The sequence below is a fragment of the Coturnix japonica genome, chromosome 7 (genome assembly GCF_054131305.1).
Source record: "Coturnix japonica strain WE chromosome 7, WE-NBRP24, whole genome shotgun sequence".
Lineage (NCBI taxonomy): Eukaryota > Metazoa > Chordata > Aves > Galliformes > Phasianidae > Coturnix > Coturnix japonica.
The window spans coordinates 19,741,957-19,766,416 of NC_140669.1; the positions used below are offsets into that span (position 1 = coordinate 19,741,957).

At 40.0% G+C, this 24,460-nt stretch overlaps 2 protein-coding genes across 30 annotated transcripts in view; one reads left to right on the forward strand and one right to left on the reverse strand.

The window, feature by feature from the left end:
• Nucleotides 1-825: 825 nt before the first annotated feature.
• LOC107316630 (uncharacterized) lies at nucleotides 826-3,049 on the reverse strand. The gene is made up of 2 exons (XM_085552644.1): nucleotides 1,195-3,049; nucleotides 826-1,031 (listed from the first exon to the last, which is right to left on the reverse strand). Exon 1 carries the CDS (start codon nucleotides 1,826-1,828, stop codon nucleotides 1,322-1,324), a length of 507 nt encoding a protein of 168 aa, XP_085408770.1. The 5' UTR covers nucleotides 1,829-3,049; the 3' UTR covers nucleotides 826-1,031; nucleotides 1,195-1,321.
• OSBPL6 (oxysterol binding protein like 6) overlaps nucleotides 1,232-24,460 on the forward strand; it is an 83,253-nt gene continuing 60,024 nt past the window's right edge. For 8 of the 29 annotated variants that reach the window (XM_015868336.3, XM_085552620.1, XM_085552622.1 and 5 more), the window contains exons 1-2: nucleotides 1,530-1,635; nucleotides 3,399-3,462. The gene's annotated coding sequence lies outside the window, so the exon portion shown is untranslated. Of the gene's footprint in view, nucleotides 1,435-1,529; nucleotides 1,636-3,398; nucleotides 3,463-3,766; nucleotides 3,987-8,577; nucleotides 8,625-23,799; nucleotides 23,890-24,460 lie in introns of those variants that run through there. The other 21 variants (XM_015868335.3, XM_015868344.3, XM_015868347.3 and 18 more) reach the window with 9 other exon arrangements.

Genomic DNA, 24,460 nt, shown 5'->3' on the forward strand with positions numbered 1-24,460 from the left:
CATTTTAAGCTATTCAGGTGCAACGCTTTTCAGTAAGAAGTATTCTAAATAATTCAGTCCAAAGGGGGGCTCGAAGATGGTCAGTGATGTGTTTGGTAGACAGAATATGGGAAAGAAACTGGATGTTCATCTAGTTTGGTACTCAGAATGGAGGATAGTGGTGTCCCAAATGCATGTAGCAATGCTAACACAAGGAGCAGTGGAGAAACAACACTACTGCTACCACAGGAGAAAATACCTTTGCTTAGAAAACTGTATTACAGCCTTCTGTTAGAAGGTATGCTTCAGATAATTACGGAAGATTAAGAATTATCATTTGAATGAAGTACTTGATCTGCTTTTCTACTGTGTTACTTTCTGTTTGGTTTAAGTATTGGCAAGTTAGGGGAAAAAAACAGAACTCTGTAGGATACCTGCTTAGGAGTTTAACGTTGAGATCATTAGAGAACGCAAAAGTTGTTTGAAACATGGCAGCTAATTACGAAATATGCATTTCTGTCCCTGGTTTTCAGGTTAGTAATGGTGAGAGCCCACTTAACTGAAATTAGTAGGGGTGGCATTGAATGCTGTGTCCAGAGGAGCTGCTGTGGCTGTTCCAGCTTCAATGGGAAAAGAGGCAGGACTTTGGGGACTGTCACATGCAATATGGTCCTTTGCTGTACAGCAGTGCTACTGAATCTGAGATCTCTAGTTGGAGAAATGAGGGGAAAGTTAAGGCAGCATCATACAGCCTGTTTACAACATCTTAAGGAATAGTCTAGGCCAGTAATTGTGTTGCTGGATCCTTGTAAGTATTCAACTATTTTTTCTATGGACAATGCCATATATATTTTGTTTCCCCTTTATTATTTTAATTACCACAACCACCTCCTTCTCCAGGTCTTTTGATTCCTTTTCGTGGGCACAGGTGCATCCCATCCCGTCGGGCTGACCTGTGGCTCTTGGATGCAGCTGTGCATGAGCAGCCTGGGTTCCTGCCCACCAAGGTGGGACCGGGAGTCATAGCTGTCACAAGGGCTGTAACAGCGGATCTGCAGAAACGAAGAAGAAAAAGCAAGCTAATATAAACCCAAGGAGCAACGTCTCGCGGTTTGCGAGAGCACCTGGCGTGTCTTCCCCGCAACCTCCCGTTATCAGAGGACAAAGAGCAGCGCTGGGGCGGAGCGGCAGCACGGGGCCGGGCACGGTGCTCACCGGAGCGCAGCCACACCGGTGCGGACGGTCCCCCGTCGCCGTCCCGGCCCCGTCGCTCGGACTCCTTCTCAGTTCTGGCCCCGCGCTGCCCCTCGCATCACCGAGACATAAGGCTGCCTACGTCTTTTTACATCCTCACGCGGACCTGACCGCGGCCGCAGCCCAGCTCCGTGACTCCGCGATTCGCTCTGCGCCGGCGCCTCCCATCCCCTCGTGCCGGGCTCGTCGTCCATGCGGTAGGTGGGTGCGAGGAGGGCACCTTGGCGGCGGGCGGGGGTGGGGGACGGCGCGGCTGCAGCGGCGGCGGCGCGTCGCGGCTGCCCGCCCCCTCCGTCAGACGGGCGGGGAGCTGCAGCGGGTGGGAGGGAGCGAGGCAGCGGGAACGGCGGGGCGCAGCCGGCCGGGCCGCAGCGGGGATGCGCCGCGGATACCGGCGAGGAGGTGGGTGCCGAGCGGCGGGGCGGGGGAGGACCGAGGGGCGCTGCGGACATCGGGGCTCGGCGGTGCCGGGCCTGGCGAGAGGCGTCCGAGAGGGTGGTGGGGTGGGAACGAGCGAGCCGGGGTGCGGCGGCGGGCCCAGAACGGGAGCCGGGGTTGGGTGAGGTAGAGAGAACCCGGGGCGAAACCGGAGCATCCGGAGCGGCCGCGGTTATGTAATCGGCGGAGCGGTGCCGCGGAGCAACCCGGCCCCGTTCCACCGTGTGCGGTTCCGTGCTCTCCCGTGCGGAGCGGTTGGAAATGCTCCGGTAAACTCTGCTCCGCCGCGGTGCGTAACGGGGCCGTATGGCGAAGTTGATGCACTCCCGGGGTACCTTTGTGCTTGCAGTCTTTGCTTCTCTTCTCTCTCTCTCTCTCCCTGTATAAATAAATAAATAAGGCAGGAATGGCCTGCCAGAGGTATTCTCAGTTCCTAGCAGTGATGCAAAACCCTTACGAGCTTTTTGAATATGCACAGATTTATGATAGCGCTGCTTTAGCAGTCATCTGTTTCCCAGAAGTGCTGATTCTCACAACGTCCATCTGACGTGGCTTTGCCGTTGGCCCGTCATCTGGTTTTATTTTATAGCTGCTTTGGCGTGCTGCAAGAGCACGGTGTTGCCGCTGTCCCCGAAGCCCGGCAATGCAGATGCGGTGCTAACGGCACGACCACCAAAAGGGCTCGCGGTGTGTTCTTCGGGACCAGGCGGGAGCCCAAGGTCGGGCTGAGCTGCAGCACATCTTGTGAAGGGTGACAGCAGAGCGCCTGGTCCAGGCATGGGGCTGAGTGATGCGGTCCCTTGAATAGGCTCTCAAAGAGTTGATGAAAAAGCTCTCCAGTGAAGGTGTGAGGAAATAGCTATTTCAGGAGAACAATTAACTATATCAGCTCAATTTTAATGGAACTAGTACATTTAATTGCATTCTTAACAGATTTTCTATTCTCCGGATGATTAGCTTGTAGAATGATACCAGCTTAAAGATTAACATCTCATCAAATATCTGATGGTTTCCATGCAGCGTAATTGTGCTTGGTTTATATTAGCTTTTTTTCTAATGACCAGCCTTTGTCTATAGTGCTGTGGATACTCCAATGAAACCTTTTTCATCTTGGTATGGATAACATGACCTTGACCTTAGAGGCTAAGGAGATGTGGTGTTACTAGTGACAAGCTTAATGGGACATTTATTTTATGTACACGTAACACATGAGTTTTTCTTTCTGTTTGGTTAAAAAAGTTGACACAAAAGGCTGCTGTCTTTTTTTCTTTTTTTTTTCTTTTTTTTTCCAATTAAGATAAATTAAGTGGTACACACAACCTAAAGGTTTATTATTTATCCTAAAGAGGTTTATATTTGAAGGGGTACCTTTGGTGCTGCTGTAGATCCTCATGCCCATGTGTTCCACCTCCTGCAGGGCTCCTGTGTGCTCCTCTGCAGGGCTGGTGAGCTGCAGCATAGGGCCGTTGTCATCAGTGTTTCTTGTCACTGGCCCTTTGTGTTCTTTGCCTGTTTGTACCCATGTCAGTGATGTTCCACGTTTTTGTTGCTGCTTTTCTCATGTTTGTTTTGCTTCAGTTCCATGCAGGGATAAGAAAACATTGGTTGCACTTGCAGAAAGGAGTCGTTCTTTTCAAGTGCAGCTGTAGAAGGGCCTCACTATGTGTGCATGTGTTTGCTTGGATGAATTGTTTATCCAGCTGATACCAGTGTAACTTTGCTCACAGGTGTTAGAGGTACCGTGTGACTGAACAGCCCCTTTGGACTTTTCTGCAACGACACCAAGGGAAGGTAACCCCTTGGTGGGACAGCCCCTATCCTCTTGCTCTCTTGCATGTTCTGTTGGAGATGTGACTTCTTCCTTCTGCCCAGGTCTGAGATGAAGGCAGAGGACATTCACGTTTCCGCTTCATTTTCCTTCAGTTCTTCTCCACGTGTGTGCCTGCTCCTTGGTGCCTCACCTTCCTGTAGTGTAGTGCCTCTAGGTTTCTTGGTGTGACAGAAATGGTTGGCTTTGCTGTCATATGCCCGATGCATGCAGTATTTTCATGGGATTTCTGAGTTGTCATTTGTTTGTTTTCATACATTCATTTAGATTTACAATAACTTGGGCTTCTGGTATGATGTGGCTTTGTCCCAGAGGATGCTGACCACCAGGCTTATTCTCCTGTGTCCTCTGGAGAGTCTGCTGTCACCACTCCCAGCATGACAAGGGGAGATAACAGAGGCTGCCAGAGGGGTGTGTGTCTGTCTTTGTGTGCACACCTACAGCAGCCTGTCCTGATGGTTTAGTTAACCCTGAAGCCATACACATGGTATAGCAAAATATTGTCTATTTCCTCTATCTTGTCTAATGTATTTCTTTATAAATACAAAACTATTCAAATGCTTCCCAGAGTTTTTTTGTGTGTGTTTGATGATAAAAAGAAGGCCCCCCTGTTTTGTTTTATTTATTTATTTATTTATTTATTTATTTATTTATTTATTTATTTTCTCCCAGTAACTAAATGCTTGCAGTTTCTGAAGCTTTTGATGATGATGTCTGGCATGGGAAAAGGCAGTCGTTTCTGTAGATAACTTCCATGGGAAATGTTACTCTGGGCAATTATGCTTTTAAAAGGAATTTCTCCAAGAATTTCCTCCAGGGTTGTGTTTCTTTTTTAAGCTGGGTTTTAATGAGGTTTAAAAAATCCCTCCCACTGGAATACTAAAGCAAATGCTTACTTTGGGTTTTGTTCTTTTTCTTGGTTGAATTTGCAATATCAGAGTTCTAGATGGCAGAGGAGGTAGCAGCAGGTGTTGTGTACAGATGAGAGTAAATATGCTCAGGCCACATGAAGGGTGCTGTGTTTTTAGCAGATTCAAAGTATGTCTTTGGTGATGGGGCAACTCCAACTGTGCGAGGAGTAATGGGGGAGCTAGTGGTGAAATGAGGTGGCAGCTGAAGTTAGCTGAATTTGGTTAAAATATTATGAAACATTAAAAATATTAAGTTACAGTAGCACACACGATACCAGTGGTTTTATTTGTGTGTGTTAGCAATTAATTTTACTGCCTGCATACGTATTATTTCCAAGCTGTAGATACAAACCTACAGCTTTCAGCTGTTTCCTGTAAGTCAGAACATATACATGTAGGCAGTTAGGAGCTTTCTTTGCATGGCTTTTGTTTGTCCTGGTGAATGGTGTTTGTAGCACATTCCTCCTTTAGGGCTTTTCCCTTTGGAAGAGCATTGCAATGCTGGCAGCTGATAAACTGGTCAAAGGGGGGTCAGCTGAAGCATGGAATATGGGGAAAAAAACATGAAAAAGAGTAGAAGGAAAGGTGTCTGGAAACATAGAATTGCAGAATAGCCAAAGTGAGGAGGACAAGGATTATCCTGGTTCCATACAGAAGTCAAACCTTGTGTCTAAGAACATTTTCCAAATACTTACTTAACTCCATTGGCTTGGTGCTGTGACTGCTGTCCAGGGACTGTATTACAGTTTGTATGGGAAATTGGTAATCACAGCCTGAACCTCTGATTAATCAGCTGTGGGAGCAAGTGTTGGGTCAGCTGTGGGAGCACAGGTGAGAGTAATTTAGCTGTGCTCCTGGAAGGGGTGGAGCTTGACTCCATCTTCTCTAGATCTCATTTAAGGGCTGACCACCACTAAGGCAGCATCTCTTAGAGATCGCTCCTCAGTGGTGATTGCTTCAGTGGTTTCCAGCAGACTGAAGGCTTCCATATGGGTGAGTTTTTCCTGTAAATAATCTTTTGGGTATTTACAACTACCATCTTTTCATAATTGTCACCATACACGGTTGTAGCAGCCTCAAGATTAAATGAGCTTTTGCAGTGATTCTTTGAAATGCTTCAGTACAGTAGAGAGAATGGTTGTGTTTTGAAATAAAGTTAAATAATTTCCTTATTGGTTTTTGTTTGTTTATTTGTTTCCCCTGAGTTCCTCAAGGGCTAATAAATTTTAATGCTAGTGGAGAGCACTTCTTTTGGAAAAATTAAAACAAACAAAAAAATAGGATACATTGGTGTATGGCAACTGAGTCACAGCCTGAACCACTGATTGAGCACCTGGGAAAAGGACCGGGTGAGCCTTGGGAGCACAGGTGAAGGCAATTCAGCTGTCTGATTGGAAGGGGTGGATCCTGGCTGCACCTTCCTTAGACCTCATTTAAGGGCTGACTACCACTAGGGAAGGTTGTGTGGTTGGAGATCCACTTAGTTGTGGAGTTTTCCTCATGAGCCTAAATCTTCAGATGCGCGTAAGCTCCTTTCCTTATCGTTTGTAATGTTATTCCAATTGCATTAGTCCTATTGCTATTACATACCTGTTTTTCCCTTCTACTTTGTTGACCTTTCTGACTGTTGCATTTTACTTGAGCTGTAAGGAGGATTACATTAATTTATCTGTGTAAGACATTATCTTCTAACATGTTATTTCTTGCATAAGGTCATAAACACCATTGTGTTGCTATAGAGTTTTGCTAAATGACTGGCTGATTCTAGCTGAGTTAACTAGTTACATTTGTGCAGAACTTAAATATATTAAAATGGTGTGTTAGATTCTTTTTACCAGTACAGTTAGGCACGTACCTGGGACTGCTTTGTTGTGAAAGGTACTAAACCTGAAGTAAAGGTGTGTGAGAACAATTTGTAAATCAGCTTAAAGATACTTTATCTTGGTCTGCGGAATCCTTTTTCAGCTGATGAACTGTAAAGTTTTCTATTATGTAATTAAATAAGCTCAGGTTACCTAAAGGAAAGGTCTCATGAAACCTGTGCTATCTTGTGAAGGCTGCCTGCACGGTGAGAGGAGTCCTTAGCTTCATCTGCCCGGTTATTGCTGACCAGATTAGCTCTGGATTGTCTGGGAAATAAAGAATCAATAGAACTTTGTTCTGTAGTTGTTGTTAACTTTACACTTTTCATAACGTGTTTGGGGGTGAGAGACCAAAGAGTTGCAGAAACTGGTGATGACTGCTAGTTGGCCTGAGATGTGGACTATGGAGTTTGAGCTCCCTTTGATGGCTCATGCTGATGATGAAGTAAGAAAGCAATAAATAATTAAAACTTGAGCAGTGGGTGAGGGGGAAACAGATACAGGACATGCATGTACCTCTGGCACTTACGAGGCAGAGCTGGAGGTGGATCAGCCTCATGGGAAGCTCAGGCTGCTAGTGAGGACTTGAACACATCCAGCTGCTGGGAATTAATGTTGTGTTCCCATGGGTCATTGGTGGTGGTTTCCCCTGGCCTTTGGTTTGTGGGTGTATTTCACAGGATAGACAAGCTAAAACAGGAGTTTGTGGCCACTCTTTGCACCCCTCCTGCTTAATAAATCAAGACTAGTTTGCACTACTGAGCGGTGTGTTGTGTTTCTGTTCTTGCAGCTTTCCCACTCTATTCCTCTGTCACAAATCCAATATGGGTGAGATAATGCTAAAAAGAACTTGGGTTGAGAGTTCACAGAGAGGGTTCTGTGAACATACCACAGGAATGATTCCAAGCTGGTGATTCTGCTTCCAGTTCCATCTCTTGCGATTTCTCTTTGTGTGGTGATACCACAAGTAGCCTCTTCACCATGCTCTACTATAGATGAGGATTTTGATGTGTAAACTACTCAGGGTTGCCTGAAACACTCATGGTCTTCAGGAAAGTGAACTCTTAACTCCTTTCAAAAGTTCTTTGTTTTCTGGAAATACTGTCACTGTTAGTTGAGGAACTGGGAGGAAGGAAATCCAGATTGATGGTGTCTCATCTTCTCGGTTTATGATCTTTGAGGCTTTGGCCACAAGATAAATGTTTCTTCAATTTATTTTCTCTAGTAGGAAACCTTTAGGAAAGTAGTGGGGAACTACGTATCTTCTTTTTCAGGTACTGGTTAGTTTTGTTGTCATCTGGTAGTAGTTGACCTGGGAAAACTGGAAGGATAGGGTCACTGGTGAAGAACTACAGAAACAGTAACAAATATGCCAGATAAAAGGGCTTTCGGCTCAGAAGTATGAAACTGGAATGGTTAGGTTAGTGACAAATTCTGATTCTTTTGGTGTGGAGCGGGTCAGATGGGTAGGAAGGTGATGGCTGTCAGAGGGAAGGATAAGTGCTTGAATAAAAGAAGGTTGAAAACAGCTTGTTGAGATTTGAAACTAGCAGTTGGTGTTAAGTCATCTCAGGGTCTCTCTGACTCCAATATGAGCACGATGTGTCCTTCTGGAAAGTAATGTCTGTATATTTCTTGGTTTTAATATGTTTCTGGGGAATAGAGTTGCTGAACATAGTTGCTGAAAACAGAATAGGAGTAAAGTGAAACAGAGCTCTAGGTTATTCAGAGGGTGAGTTTTGATGTAAAGTGTCAGTGTGCCTCCAGTACTGGAATGTTAGTTCTGTACCCGTGCAAATTCTGTATCTGTCATTGAAATGGTTGCTGATGCATAAAATCCTTTTTATTTTTCCCCCTGCTTCTGTCTAAACAGAGTTTGTCTCCCTAAGTTCATGTATGCTTGATAACTTTGCTTTTTCTGTGTGTGTAACTCATGGTAACTATGGCCAGGCAATAGCTGCCACCTGGTTTAATGATTTGGGGTGACAAAACTGCAAGCATAAGTAACCAATGCTTTGAAGGAGGGGGGGGGGGGGGAATAAAAAGTTCTCTAGACTCTCCCTAATTGTGAGCTATATTTGCAGATATGCTATGGGTGACTGGTTATAAAATATGCGGTGGTCCACTGAGCAGGCTTCTGCCACTTCTGTGGCTGGCAGTGTACCTTATGCATGACACTGGTTGTCAGTTTGCTGAACATGATTCAGAGTGATATGCAATGCAAAGAAAGAAATAAAAAAATCTTAAATTAAAAAAATAGAATAAAATGCCTTACAAATTATTTTATTTTTAATTTTTCAACTAGCTGCGCATTGCAGTTTGAGGAAGAAATGTATCCCTGCCCAGGTCACTGTAAGTATTGCTGCGTGACTGAACTCAGAGAAAATGGCATGGGTGGCTTCTGCCTGTAATTAATACGATCCTGGCTATGTATTTTGCTAAATGTGATTTCTGGATTAATAGAGTAGGCTTCAGTTCAGAATATGAGGATTAGAATTAGTCAAGCTGACTAACCCTCAAACCTTTCCATGTAATTCAACATGCTTTGCAGTGCCTGTGAGTTTAAGGAATTGAAGTAGTTTCAGAATTAATCTAAAATATTACAACTGTTGAAGAGGTTTAAAGCACAGTAATCCTAAACTATTTAAGCTGTGATTGATGCCAGCTAGGCTTCTGTGCTCTCGAGAAAAGGAACAGTATCTCTCAACAAGGAAGTTTTATTTCCCAATGCACCACAGGTGTTCAGTGATAAGCTGCATTTTCTGTTTTCTTTTTTCTCCTTCTTCATCTGGCTGTGGAAATCATGTTCTGTGCTCAGAAATGCTTGTGGAGGGCATAGCAAATTTATTAATTCCATACTTTAGCTTCTCTGGCAATGTTCCCATGTTGAAAGCTGATGGAAACAAACTGCTCTTAGGCCTCAGCTATCTGGAGGAATGTGTAGTTTTGTTTTCTTGGCTGGTTCTTAGATAGTTTGCAGTAGAAAAATGTGTCATAGCTGTGTGATATAACACTAGAGAAAAAAACAAATGTTGGATACATCTCTTTATAGATGGAATTTAGTTTCTCAGAAAGAAATATGCAAACTAATTTTGAAACAGATGAAGCAGGAGTCTTGCCCAGTTTTTCATTTGTTTTCTGTGTTTCCATCACTCACATGTCCCTCTTCAGCTTTTGCTTTCGGTATCATTCTGGCTCTGCCCCTGGCAGGTTGCTTCTGACCTGTTAATATATCCTGTCCCGAGTCGGAGGACATGGGCATGTTTGTTCATCCAGGCCTTTCCCACCCAGCTGCCAGCCACACATTCTGGCTTGGTGCTTGTATGAGCATCTTGTCCCTCTCACTATATCCTCCGTGGAAGCCTGAGAATAGGGAGGGTGGGATTATCAGCTCTGTAACCTGGCTTAAAGCTGGTCCTTGCGTGTGGAGTGTTAGGTCGAGGTTGCCATACAAGCCTTGCTCAAGGTGACTGCCTGAAGAAAATGAAAACATACCAAACTGCTGAGAAGAACATCACCAGTCTTCGTTTCAGTGCTAATTTATGGATCTTGTTCTGAGTTATCACAATCCAGTTGACCTGTTCAAATATATGTATTTGTTCCTTTCATACCGATTTGTGATAATATGGAAAGCTGGCTCACTCTAGGGAGGAAGTTATGCAAAGGGTAAACAAAAGACTTTGAAATTCACAGAGTGAACATACCAAGGAAAATCAGTTGTTTCCTAATGGACTTTATGACTAATAGTAATGTAAGGTGTCATTTCTTAACGACAGTGATTGATATATGTTTGCAATTTCTGTTGGTCAGGCTGTTGAGGTAGGTTATACAATTTTACAATTCCAAAGCAGTTTTAAAAGCACTAATATGACTTCCAAAAGTTTCTTGTTTAGAAGGATAAGTCTGAACAGAAACAAGTATTTGTATCATGAGATACAAAAAGTAATTCAAGTAAACCTCTCTAATTCAAGTAAACCTCTCTGAAGTTGTTTTCTTTTAAACAATCACAGTATGCTGCAAAAATTGACTTTCAGTTTTTCAGACTCCCACAGGTTGCAGCACAGAAAATCAATGCTTTTTCATCTAGTGTCTATTTTTTTCCATTAAAGGAAAAATGAGGAAGCGTGAGGCTTCCAGGCTTTTTGGAACTCTGTGCATTTACCAGGCAGGTAATCTTTATATTTTTTGTAATGTATACTTAATCTTGTCATTTTATTCTCTTTGCTAACCATAGCTTTTGTTTAAGAGTTAAATACTCAAAGCGTCATGGGATTGCAGTGGATTTTTAAAACCTTTGTTCCAGCACCTCAGGATAGGAGGGTGAATGTTTCGTTTGAACCATGATAGAACCAAATATATTTAATTTGTATTATAGTATTTGTTCTTTCACAGAATCACAGTGTTCTTTAATGAACTTCTAGATCTTCCTATAAACATATTTTTGAAAATACCTTTGTTTCTTTTAGAGAACATATTTTTCTCTTATCTGAAGCAAATGTGCACTTTGGAATGCATGGAAACTTTGTTTCCATACATTTATCAGGAGTAGCCAGGAATGGCATGATCGAAGGTAATGTGAAAAGTTAAAAGTGAAAGATAGTGTCAGCATTTGGAGTTTGCCCATTATTTCTTTTTTGCTAATAAGGGCATGTATCTGTAAAAGCAGAGCACACAAGGTAACAGTGCTTGTTCTGCAAGATACAAGTAGAGAAATAAAATATATGAAGTCAGCAGTGCTCCATTCTGGGAGGAAGTAGATCTTGCAAGTAATGGAACTAATAAAGACTTTTGGTAAAAGTTTCTCCCGTGTTTGTTTTCAACACTGCTTCAAAGTTTGCCTTAGCATAAAATAAAACTACTTTTTAGCAATGTCTAACAGGGACTGTGTGGAGTTAAGTTTTACACACACACACCCCCCCAAAAAAAACCAAACCAAAACAAAACTATAGATACAGATGGGGAGGTGGGGTGGGAGGGGAATGCTATGTGGAGAAAACTGAACATATCCAGTAAGCTGGCTTTGTGCTCAGGAATGCAGTGTTGGAGAGAATAAGCATTTTTCGCTTTAGGACATGCTTGATAGCAGTGAATAACTTGGAATAAGTTTATAAGCCCACTTTCCTTGCTCAGGTGGGCTGGACAGCAAAACAGCACCCAGTCAGGACAGTAGCTCTAATTATGGCCCTAAGAGATGTGTCCCTGTCTACAAATATCTGTGGTCGTATACTTTGGTTTGCAATCCTGCAGCAAGTTGAACAACATTTTTTCAGTTTTTTTTTTTTTTCCATTATAATTAACATTTTGCATGCTTCAGTACATTCAGTACTATGTTCTAGTACTTTATGTACACACAAGCAGATTTTTTTCTGTCTTTGTTCTTAAACAGTCTAGCTATGATGGCCAGTCAGTCTTAAAGGAAACTGCTTAAGGAAAAAAGCAAATGCCAGAAAATAAAAATTAAGGAAACCATTTCCAGTGTTATTATTAGATTTAAGAGAGAATGTCATTTTGCAAGTGGTTTTAAGACATGAAGGTTTGAAATGAATGAACCAGCAGACTTCAGATTCATACCAGTAATTTGGCAGTTGTCTTGCTAAGTTTCTGTTTGGAGTTGGGTGGAACTGAAGACCAAAGCACATTCTTCTGTAGAGAGTTCTAAATAAAGAGTAAAAGCAAATTTCATAATTCTTTCATACATATGGGTGAAGGCCTGCTTGGTAAAGTGCAATTTGTTGTCATCAGAATGTTCCTTAAGTCAGAAAATAAGGATGAATGTGAGGATGTTTTTCCTTTCCAAAACAGTCCAATTTCCATTTTGATATCTAAAGTGTGGTGTGTTATGGTTTGTTTGTTTTTTTAAATTCCTCTCTTCTGCTTTATCTGCCTTTCAGAGTGGTGCTAGTTGGGAGACTGCCCCAGAGCGCTTGCTTGTCAGATGTTGCTATGTAGTTTTAACACAATTAACCCTGCAAAGTCCTTTTTTGTTTTTTAGGCTGTTTGGTAGACTCTGGAGAATTATTTTACTGTTTTCTGATGTTGACTGATTTTGGAACAGGGGAGTTTCTCTTCTATATAAATGGCTTTGGGCATCTTGGCTGAGGTTTCTGACACATGCTTGGAAACATGCTGACTTACAAGCTATTGTCAAGGTCTAGGGAGCGGAGCAAAAAAAATAAAATGAGTTACTTAAAAAGAATGACTCTTGTCATTGCAGTTGGAGTGATTTCTCGTCTTCAGGATGAAAGGATTCTGTTACAGAAGTTGAAATTAGATATTGAGATCAAATAAATGGCAGGATTCCCAAAATATTTTATGGTGTTGTGATATTGGGCACTTTAGGACAATTTAATAAGTAAAAGTGTGTTTGTACAGTGGAAGTGTACAGATTTGTAAAGAGTTTCAACTAGAAAAAAGCTCTGAATAAGCCTTACTTTTCAGTAGGATTCAGATACTTCTCTGCAATTGAGTTCTTTGATTCAACTTTAAGATGTGTATTTATTTGTAAAAGTACAAGTACTGTGGCCAGCATAATACATAATACTCTTTGTGATAACACATATAAATACATATGCCACAATACATTTTCAGTCTAGATATAGAATACTCAGAATCCAGGTAGTCTGACAGTTTTATTCTTGTGAATTGATAAGTACTACATTGCTCACAACTTGTGAATGGGTAACAAGGAGCTGAAAGAAAAATTTAGCTGTATTTCTATTTTTGTGCCTTTTATGGTTTTTCATGTAGGAGCATTTTTAGTACTTTTGGCATTACTCTTGCATGTAGTGTGTTTTTCAGGTGTATTGTTTTGCCTTGATATTGATATCTGATTATCAAATTTCTCAGCAGTGAAGAAATCAGTAGACAGAATTATGAGACTGATAAACAAGATGCTGTATTTCAAATCAGGTTGTGTAGTTCTAGAAGTTCGGGAAGGGCTGATGAAATGAGTTAAAATTTCAGGCGCAAAATGTTCAATTATTCACTGTCAACAAAATGTGGAGTAAAAAGCTCTATCCTATTTTTTTGCTTCAGCTGTAGCATATAACTGTTGTAGTTCAGCATAAATATATGCTGTTCCTCTGAAATAGGGAAGAGGATCTTTGCATTTTGGCCACCCGTTTTACTCATACAAATTTGTCTTAACAAAATACAGACCGTTTGTAGAACCTCACTGTGCAAAAGGTACATTTCTCAATATCCCAGGTATAAGTAGGAAGCCCTCAAAATGAGGATGATGCTTTCTGATGTATCAAGGTTGGTGAACAAGGAGAAGAGAAATGAGGAGGAACACATACTGAATGTGCTTTGATCAGAGGAAGTGATGGCAGTGTGTGTTTTTAGCTCTGGCCAACATTGTCAGAGGAAGTCTTGCAGTGGTTGTTAACAGCAGAGGTGAAGGTGTTGCTAAGTTGCTGGCAGGCACAGAAGTCTGACGTCATGGTGAAAGAATGCTTAGTGTCCTGTCCTCTTGCTTAGGCTGAGATTTTCTACTAGAATTGCAAGTTTGTGAGGTGCTCCATCTTCCTGAGAAATCATGACAGCAGTAATTGAAACAACCAGCTTTATGTTCAACTGTTTACTGCTGGAGGTCTTTTCGTTGTCCTAAACCTAGTGTAATTTAGATCATTCTTTAATCTAAGTGATAGGTACCACATATACTTCTCTTGACTGTATGTCAGTACAGACTGCTCATAGAATGCTGTTCTCTTTGGTCCTATTATGTTTCATTAAATTTCAGCAATAGTCTCATGTGAAAACAACAAGGCCTTTAAAATTATTTTATTTGGCTGGACACCAGAGAGCAATTCAGGTGTTTAGCACATTTACCTAGTGCTGCTTTGGCTGTCTTATGTCCTTATACCCTATTAATGTGCATGAAACTGGTAGATAGGGTGCTGGGCTTGGGATCAGTGATGTAGGATGTGCTTGGGCATGAATCTCTGACCTTTTGGATCACCTGGCCTATGATGAAGTGAAGAGAAATTATCTAAGGCTGCATATATGTAGGAGGTGTGGTTTTCAGAGCAAACTTATTTCCATGAAAACTATAACTGAAAAAAAAAAGTACAATAACGCTATTTAATAAGGCAGATTCTCAGCTACAGAACACTCTTTCAACACAATGCTCATCATCATTATGGTCTTCTTCAACTGTAATGATTCTATGAATGTTTCAACTCCACAATTATTCACACAGGTCCTCAGAAAATATGCTGTCAACAGTAGTAATTGTAAGGACAATTCTTATTTTAACTTTGTTATTTATCTCCTGCTGTTCGTTGCTGTTATTTGTGAATGCATAATAATTCATAACAAAGAAATATGACTCCTGTTTTCTCTTCCTCCAGGCTTAAGTAAGAATAATGCTTTTTTTGTGTCTGTTTATACTGTTTGTTAAAGTGTCATTAAGAAATTGAAAATGCTTTTGAGTATGTTTTACGAGAGATGAAAGCCATGGAGTGAAAATGGCAGGACATGACTGACCAGGCGGGTGTAGTCAATGCTGCTGGCAGCATTTCAGCATGCAGAATGCCTCAACAGTCAGTTATGTCTGCAGCATGGGCTTCTCAGCCTGGCTTTATTGAAGCGTTATCAATGGTAGAAAGTCTGCTTGCTTGCCTTAAAACAGTGAAGCTTGAGTGAAAAGGTGAAACACTGTTGTAAGAAACAGCCACCCATTCCAAAGTAGCAGTCAGGAAACCTTTGATCAAAAAGTGGTTGAAAATGCTTTCAAATCTAGCCAAGTAAAGATGTTACTGGAGCTCCACAATCAGTTGCATCTAAGTGCATCAGAAATAATTGAATTTATATCTCTCATTCAGTGGGAGTCTCATTCTCAGGCTTTGGGAACTGGGATGATCCATGGTGGGGGGGAAATATTTTCACTGAAATACTCACACTGACGTGTCCGGACGTTGAAACAGACTTTTCCTCCAAGTTACTTGAAATTTCTCCTTTCTTTCTTCTTTTGGTCTCTGAACTAAAAAAATCCCGTGTTGATACAGCCAGAGTAGGTTCTTTTTTCCATTAAGGGTTTGAGGTTTATGAAACATGTCAATAAACATGCTTGAGTGAAATCCTGTCTGTTCCTAAAATATAAGACAGACTTTTCTAGGTATGAAAAACCATCCCAGCATATGGTGTGTTTCTTTTAAGATGCAAAATATTCATATACTGAGATGAACCTTCTGGAGGAACTTGAAAGCAATAGCTGCTGCTCTCAAAGCTTCTGCCTTTATTTCTTTCAACAGAAGCTGACTTTCTGAAAAGATTCCTTCTGAATCTCCAAAATATGTTAATAGTGTCCTGCCAAACTGCTCTTGACAATTTATTTCTTGTAGGATGTTGCTGTATATAAATAGGTTTTAATTTACTTATTCTAGCTACGGGAATCATTCAGATTTGTACTCAGTTTGAATCTAGAGCAGCATTAATATTTCTGGTGTTGGTGTCAGTCCTCTATGACAACTACTTTGTATGTATTAATTTAGAAGGCTGTGGTTGTGAAATATGTTGGGTATTAGACATGACTGATGTGTTACTGCACACAGGGCTGGCTCACCTGGTTTTTCAGTGCCTCATAGCTCTGACCTGTATTCAGTGTCACTGTGCTACAGTGACCTTCACGCAGGAAAAATGCCTTGTTTCATCAGCATCCCAAAAGACAATTCGGAGTTGCCTGAGCAACATAACATCCTTGTCAGAAAGTACAGTGATGGCTGTGATACCAGTTGGAACCCCTCAGCAGCAGTGGCACGCTTTGATGCTCAGAACAGTAGAGTATTGAAGGAATGTTGTTGCTTCCTATTTGGTTTTTATATTGGCTTGGACTCTTTTCTGCCGAAGTGGTGGAAAAGCAAAGGCATGGGGTAAACAGATGAGCGGGGGGGAAAAAAGAGTCCTCTGGGGAGGAGGATGCTCTGCACTGTGGATGCAGTGGAAGACATCAGAGTGCAGAAAACCAGTCCGGAAAAGAATGAGGAAAGCATAGGAAGTGCTGAAAGAATGATGTAGGTGGATTAAAAAAAAAAAAAAAAAAAAAAAAAGGGGAAGCATTTTTTTTCAAAACATCCTAGAACTGTGCTGCTAAAAGTCTGTTTCTTTGTGAGAAGTAGGGTGGTTTTGTTTTTCTTTTGTTTGTTTTTGTCTTTGGGGAAAAATCTGTTTCTTCTTTTCTTTCTTCCTATTATTAAAAAGAAATCAGCAGACTTATGGTGCTTTGATACTTGGCTTTGTTTCCCTAATATAAAAGAGGCTGAGGATTCCTTCTAGGTGCAGGTGGCTTATCAGCCTGGTGCGGTTAAGGCATGCTTGTATTTTGTAGCCAACAGCACACAGGGGAGCAATATGGCTGGTACCACATCTGTCTGCCTTTTTTTCTTTTCAGCTTTAGCAAAGAGCTCCCTGCTCACAGCCAGGATAGCTGTGGGCAGGCCCTGGCTCCCAGCCAGGCGTAGCACTCATGTCTCCACACTTGGAGTGCATTACTGTAGCTGCGTCATTGCCATTCACCCACCTTATTTTCCTGGTTTTATACCCACGAAGCCTGTGACCTCTTGGGTAGCCTGTGTTCTGTTCAAAGTATTTGCTCCATCTGTTGTCAGCATTTGAGCTTTGAAATAATTTTTGAGCAATTTGGATTTTTCTCTAGCTGGTAAAGAATTAAACAGCGTTTAAGTCTTTTAAAATGAAAGGTAAGCCTAGAGAAAAGAAGAACAGAAGAAAGATTAAACAGGGAATAACAAGCACTTTCTGGTGCTTTCCTGGGAAAGGTTTGCTGCTCAAGGTGTTGCTGAGAGTAACTTTGTTCTGCCACATTCAGGTTTTGCAAAAAGACACTGCCTGCTAGTCCAGTACTGGTTGTGTTCCCTTCTAACTGCTTTTCCACTGTGTAATTTCATTACAGGTGATGTCATCCTTAAAGCTTTTTCTACTTGTAGTATGGTTTAATGTGATCAACAAAACCCATTACGCTGATGTGTGTCCTAATGTATTAAAATCTAATTTTTGCTGGTTGTTTGTCATATTCTGTGCTGTCTGCTATTTTCAATGTGGCAGCTATAGGAGACACAATTACTTTGGAGGATTTGTGCACGTGGAAATGGGTTTAAAAATTGGAGAGTGCTGGCTTAAAAGTGACAGGGCTCTACACTGAAATCTTTTCTGTTCTCGTGATACTTAATAGTGGATAGGAATTTATTTGATACTTTTGAGGCCTACTTCAGTTCATGCCCTGTTTATTTTATGATTTGAGTAGTGTCTGTTCATATTAATGCTCAATGTTTTGATACCAAGGTGAAGTTTTGATTGCCGATTCAGCTTCTTATAGGACATCAGTTACTGCAATAACAGAACATACCAAGTCTGTAAGATAAACATGCTTGTACAGCTTTCCCTGACCTGATCTTTAAACGCAGTCTATAGAGTACCTACCCCACCTGGAAAATGTGACTTTTGGAGATTTGGAACTTGATTTCCTTTCCCTCTTTGCTGGCTTTTTTGAACACAAAGTAATGGCTGTAGTAGCTAGGTATATAAACCAGTCATCTAACTGAATGAATTAGGGCAGATGTCTCCCAAGGGCTCTGTGAGGCTAGCTTTCTACTCTGGCTATCTGCTGCTGGGAATTGTTGTGTTCAGACCTGAAATCCAAATAAAACAAGTAGAAGGTTAGTGTTAGGATCATTTATTTATTGTTGACTCTAATCTCTAAATGCAACTAACTAAAATGAAAAGATGGTAGATCTGAATATGCTGTCCTTGGGAGAGGGGGGTGGGGGGTAAGTCAAACCACCAAAATGTTTGTGTTACAGTTATTCATTTATTGTAGGTGACAGGGAGTTATATGTTTTTATAGATAACTTTCTTCCTATCATTGCTTTTGTGTTGTAAACAATAAGCAGAGTATCCCAGCTTAGTTTAACCAATGTTTAGGTAATAGAATAAATTTTTCTGAAGTGTTCTTTCTTTCTGCATTAAAGTATCTTTTTTCTTGATATTTATATACAAAGATTCATAACCTTTATCCATTAAATCTGGAAGGGAAAAAGAAACAATTATGTATTTTTTTCATACAACAGCTGTTTACATTATCCCTTGCAAAGCTTTGTATTTCATAGGCTGTTCCATAAATTCTGTGTATCCAGATTGTTGGATTTTCTTTTTTTATTAAACAATACATTCATTATAATATTCTAAGTTGCTCTAATCTCCTTTTTTAAAAAAAAGCGTCCTATAATTGTTCAACTTTTTTTCTCATCCATTTATTTCCTTCACTTGCAGCCTGATTAATTCTTAATGTTTTTTCTTCTGATTGCATATTTCCCAGGAGATTTCCATGTACTATTTTTATTAGATTAGAATAGGATTACTGAAATATTTTTCTCAATGTCTGCTATTAATATAATTGGGAGGAGACTCTCCTGGCTGTTTCTTTTATTTATTTGTTTGTATCCCCAGTTGAAGTGTATTGTCATATATCGTTATGCAAGTCAAGTGGATTGGTGAATCACTGTGATGTTAGTCAGATTAGAGTCACAATTGCCCTCCCCCTCGCTTAACTTTTCAGTGGTATATGGTCATTGGTAACAACTCGTTTCTGACTGTTATACTCTTACTATCTATTAAAATCTTGTTATTGTGGCATATGTATTTCCCCACATGCAGGTCATAAGTGAAGGGTGCTAGCTGAGTTCCAGTTACAGAATTCTTGTGTGCAGTGCAGTCCAGGATCTGCTTCTAGCATTGTTACTTTCAGAAGTTCTTTAATAGTTACTTAATGAGTTTTCATGACAGAAGAAGAGCAGAAGTCTGGTCTTTCGCATAAATAAGAGTATTCTTGGGAACACAGAGATGATAGCTTCCTTATTTGGTCTGCTACATGACACAAGATAAACCCTTTAGTTATAATTCCTGCAACAAGTCCATGATATCTATTGGAACTGTACTGTATTTTTTTTTAGCAATAATTTTGCTCTTCACTCTTACCAACTTCATTTAAAAACATAATACTATGGAAGAAGAAACCTCCAAAACATACCATGATGTTAATTTTTGTTGCATTAGTTTATGATACAAAGCAGTAATAACAGATTTTGTCCATAATCCAAAGTCATTGTTATTTTCCAGGAGAGCGGGAATTAATAAGCAAAGTTTTGTTCAAATAAGAAGAAAACAAAGGGAGGATGATATGTATTTAAAACATCTCTTTAATTGTTTTAAAGATCTGACTGGATTCTCATGCTCCACAAAATCAGATCAGCTGCAGATAATTATTTTTTAGAGTAATAGTTTTATTGATACATTAATAAGATTTGTGTACTACTAAAAATATTTGTTTCAACTGTTTTACCACAGGCAAATAGTGCTTATGGAGAAATGATTTTTTTTACTTGCAAATGGAAATTATGTTTCTCTTTGAACTCAAAATCTCAAATGACAGTAAATGCAACTAAGTCTATAAGCAGATAAGAGCATAGCATGAAGAGCAATAATTATCTATACTAAGGAAAAAACAGTTTCTTAGAGTTATAATATTCTTTTTACTTTTATACGTGTGTACTTTTGACTAAAATGTTTTCAATTATGAGTCCATTACTATATTTTTAGCTTTTATTTTTTTTTCTTCTGTTGCAATTTGTGTGACAAACTTCAGGGTGCTCTTTTATAAATTATTTGTACTTAGTCTGGAACACACTGTTTCATGTGGTATCAAGGAGTTGGTGCATATCATTGCTAAGGGTAAAGCAGCTGTAAGAAAACATCTGGTCACCTAGCTATGCTGTTCCCAGTAGGGATGGATAAATACCACCACATGAGACACTGTGCCGCTCCTAAGTTACTGGGAACTGGTTTTGTCCTTCTGTTTTTTTTTCTTTCAAAGAACAATTATTTAATAACACTGTTTTATTCTTAATGTGCTTGCTTTGTAAGTGATGCATCCTGTAAGAATGGGTTTGTTCATTGTGTGGGGTAGGTCTCAGTGAGAAAAGAATTTGTTTTCACAACAGGTTTTCAGGACATGCTGGCATTTCTATTGATGCTGGTTGATTCTGGGAGAGCAGTCTTGTTCCTTTTGTCCTATGCCTACTATAGCCTTTGGCTGTACTTCAAGATGACAGTGTGTACCAACGTTGTTTGGTTGGGTTTTTTGTTTGCTTGTTTTTGTTAACTTCCTCAATACTTGTTTTAAAATATTCATTAAATAATCTCAGCCAGAATTATCATTTTGATACTAATTCTTATGTTTGCTGCTGTGATGTATTTGAACAAAAGTGTTTATATAATCATTGGCTCTTGCTAAAGTTTTAAGCCTACCAAGTGAGTGAATAGTGTAATACTAAAATATTAATATTTCAGGATGTTCAAGATAGACTCATTATTGCTGTAATTTTTGTGTGCTCTTAGGACATTGCAGAACATTTCCTGCATTGGCACTGTGGAGCGTGGACAGTGAGTCAGTCACAGGCTCTTCTGTCTTTACTGGCTTGTAGGAGGGGAGGGTAAGGCAAACCTGTATCCCTCAGTTCTGTTGCTCCCCAGGGGCTTTTAGGGAAGAATGTGACTATTGTCAAAGTGGCTTCTGTGATGGGAAAGCTGTTACTGATTCTGTTGGTAAGGCCAGTACATGCATTTTTGGACATGCTAGGCTGCTAACTGGTGTTACTGAAGGGTAATGTTTGCTGTTACTCTGGTTTTGACTGGATCCTAGTCTTAAACTCTTGTGGGGGCTTTGAGTTACAGATCTGGCATTTGTTATGGGCATGTAAGCTTTGCTGCATAGGAGATTGCTAGTATTCTTTTTATGAATAAAATGATAAATATTTCTTGGGCTTAATCTAATATATAAGCATGGTAAAATGTACAAGTTTAGGAACTGTTATAAAATATCTTCTATTCCTCTAATTTCTGCCTCTTATTTCTCTTTTCTCAACATAAGGATAAAAAGTACTTTTTTTTTTGTGCTGTCTGTGAAGGGAGGGAGTGGTGACAAGATTAATTTCCCCCCTTCCTCCCCGTTAGGTTAAGGTGAAACTGACACTCAAGGTCCAAATACAATTACCAATTTTAATGAGAATTTGTACTACAATTACCTTAAGTGTTGGCACTCGTACAGTTATATCAATCTAAGCTGTACACCTGAACTGTGTGACTTGATAAGAAAATGAATTTAGCCTTGTGTTACTTAGCAGCTTTATGAAGGAAAAAGAAAGAAATAAAAAGATGGAGTGGAGGTGGGGAAGAAAGAGACAGAGAAAGGGATCACCAGTCTGCGTTCCAGCATTGGTCTAGCAAATGAGGGGGTCCTCTGTCTCTGAGAAAGTCTCTCAGGGCTTCTTTTGGGCATCCTTTCATGCCTGTTAGATTTAGAGGGTTTGCTGTTAACGTGTCTCTTCATCAACAAACAGGAGTTCTGGACAGAGCAAGGCCATTCTGTCTCCAGACTGCTCCATCCTCCAACTATATCTCCAGCCTTTAGCCCATTGTCATGGCAGTGGCCTTATCTTGCAAGTGTTTGAGATAATTCCAGGCATACCACAGATAAGGCGTTTTTTGTTAGGCTGCTGCACCTGAAGGAAACTGAATGTGTTGCACTGTTTTCTTCTCTGCATGCTAGTTAAGTTCTGTTTGGGTACTTGGAGGTGTACAAACAGTTACTTCTCAACAACAGTCAGAAGAGAGGTCGTTTGTTCTCTCTATGAAAATTCAATGAAACACATCTGTAGAGCAAAACAGCAAAATGTAGATATTTTTGTCTTAGTAATATATTAATAAACTTAATAAATTTCCATTTTAGTTATCCATGTCAACAGAAATGTAATTGCAAACAATTTTTGTTTCTCTTGGAGTAGCAATTAATATCTGTGTGTGTGATTTTTCTGTTAAGAAGAAATGCTTGGTTAATTCCTCAATTGGAGTGAAATATAAAGAGGGGATGGCATGATGACTGCCTTCCTATGCTCTGTTCTTCCATTTCTCTGTGCTGCTTTGAGCCCCCTGATTTCCCCAACCCTGTTCTGAATGGTAGTAGTAGTTTCATTCTTCCCAGATGGTCAGGAACTGGAATGTGTGGTTGGGAACACACACTTCAACTACCACTTCTCTTGTCAGCTTGTTCAGGCAGGTCTATGCAGTGGCTAAGCAGATGAGGATTATAACATAGATGGTGTGCAAAATGCATAGGGATTAGGCCAAAAAAAGCAGAACTGATATGTAAATAGATGTGGACTACTTAGATAATTCTGTTTATAACCCACCTTTCCTTATAGGCAAAATGTAATAGATTTGGTTTCAAGTTTGTGAGTGCTGTTTATTGGGGTGTGTTGTGATCAGCTCAATGTAAGGATTTGTGTGTGCATATGTAGATTTATATTTATTTTTGTGTATATATATGTTTTTGTATTTTTTTTTTGCAGTCCGTTTTGTTTGTTCCCACACTCAATTTGGGGAGGTTGGTTCCATCCCTCCCCATTTTCTCTAATAGGGTCATAAGCAGAGGCTTTAAAGGAAAGAGTTCTAAGTTCAATTTATATATATGTGTGTATATATATATATATATACACACACACACACACACATACATATATATATATATATGGAGCAGATAATTTGTTTGTAGATAGAAGGCCCTTATAGGAAAGGATACCTCAAGACTTTGACTCTAGTCCTTATGATTAAATGTACCATCTTTTGAACACTTCATCATAACTTAAGTGATGAGTCATTTCTGACTCAGGCAGAGGAAAAAAGAACAGGTCTATGAAGAAGCTTGGCTTTGAAACAGTACTGAAAGCCAGAACAGAATAAAAATATGAAATGTTGGAAGTCTGGATGTGAGAATCTTTTAGCACCTCATTTCTTTACACTTTTATTTGTCTAGTGGATGAAGTAATGAAGAAAATCATCCTTAAAAAAAAATATCTCAGATTAATGAAAGCTACTCTCAACCTGATAACAAATAAATGCTTTAGTTAAATGTTTTTGAAAGAAGTCTTGTTGTATAACCAACCAGAAATAGTTGACTTACAAAGTACAGTGTGTGATAGGTTACTCTAATGTTCTAAAGATCTTTGAACTGTTGTCTTTCAAATTTATTGTCCTGAGGATTGTGAAGTGACAGCCACCACACAAATACATAAAGATGGTGGTAGGGGAAGAGAGAGGCAACAGAAATGTGACAACCCTTTTGCTTTGATACATGGACCATACAAAAGCACAGTCCTTGTGGTGGAGCAGGTTCATGTTCTCCAACTTTGTCCCTCCCTATCCTGTTTTGAGCATCTCAAGAACACAATCTGCAATGTCAGCATTTCATCATTCAGTTTTGCTGTGCTGAGACTGTAAAAGAAAGCTCAACATAGTTTTGATAATACAGGTACTGTGGGCTTTTATTGTAAGTTGCATTTCTTTGAGCATTTACTATCCCTTAAGGGGCTGGATTCAAATTTATGTTTTGGAAAGTTCTCTAGTGAAAATCTTGATCACTGAAAACTTTCCTCAGATTCCTTTTATATTTGAATCTTGCAGCCCTTGTGTACGTGTCGTGCTGTTTCTTTGTACTTCATCACTAAGTCTAATGGATGTGACTAGGGAATCTGACAGCCATCACTAGCAGGTAAATGTTGCTGTGGTCTCCGTGACGTCCTTAGTCTTTGATTGTTTGGCTTGTGGAATAATATGGTTTATGGTAAATATTGTGTTATCGGCACGTGGCTGATACAGAAAGATTAGGTTCATAAGAGTAATTGCTGTAGGCTGAAATGTCTTGGTTAAAAAAATAGCCACAACGTAGAATTACTATAATTAATATGGAAGCTCTTCATCCTGTTGTTTAGTAAACTGTAATTGTGGGAAAAAAATAATATATTTAGATATGAAGATAAAAATAGGACTTTTATTTAAGTCTCTATACAAAATTATGGTCTGGCAAAACAGGCTTGTATAAAAAGCACAAGTGGTTTTGGTATCTTATTTCTTGTTGAGGTGTGCTCTGGGAGTTGCTGGCAAAGCTCAGCCTAATGTGTTAATGCCAGGAATGGCATTTCAGACAGGACAGTTTTATTGTGCGGAGTGAAGGGGTGAAAAACTTTTTTTTTTCCTTTTACAGAACACAGTGACAAACACAACCTGTTAATGTCATGTTAATGTGCAGTGCAACACTGTAATATAGCAGACAAGAATAATCC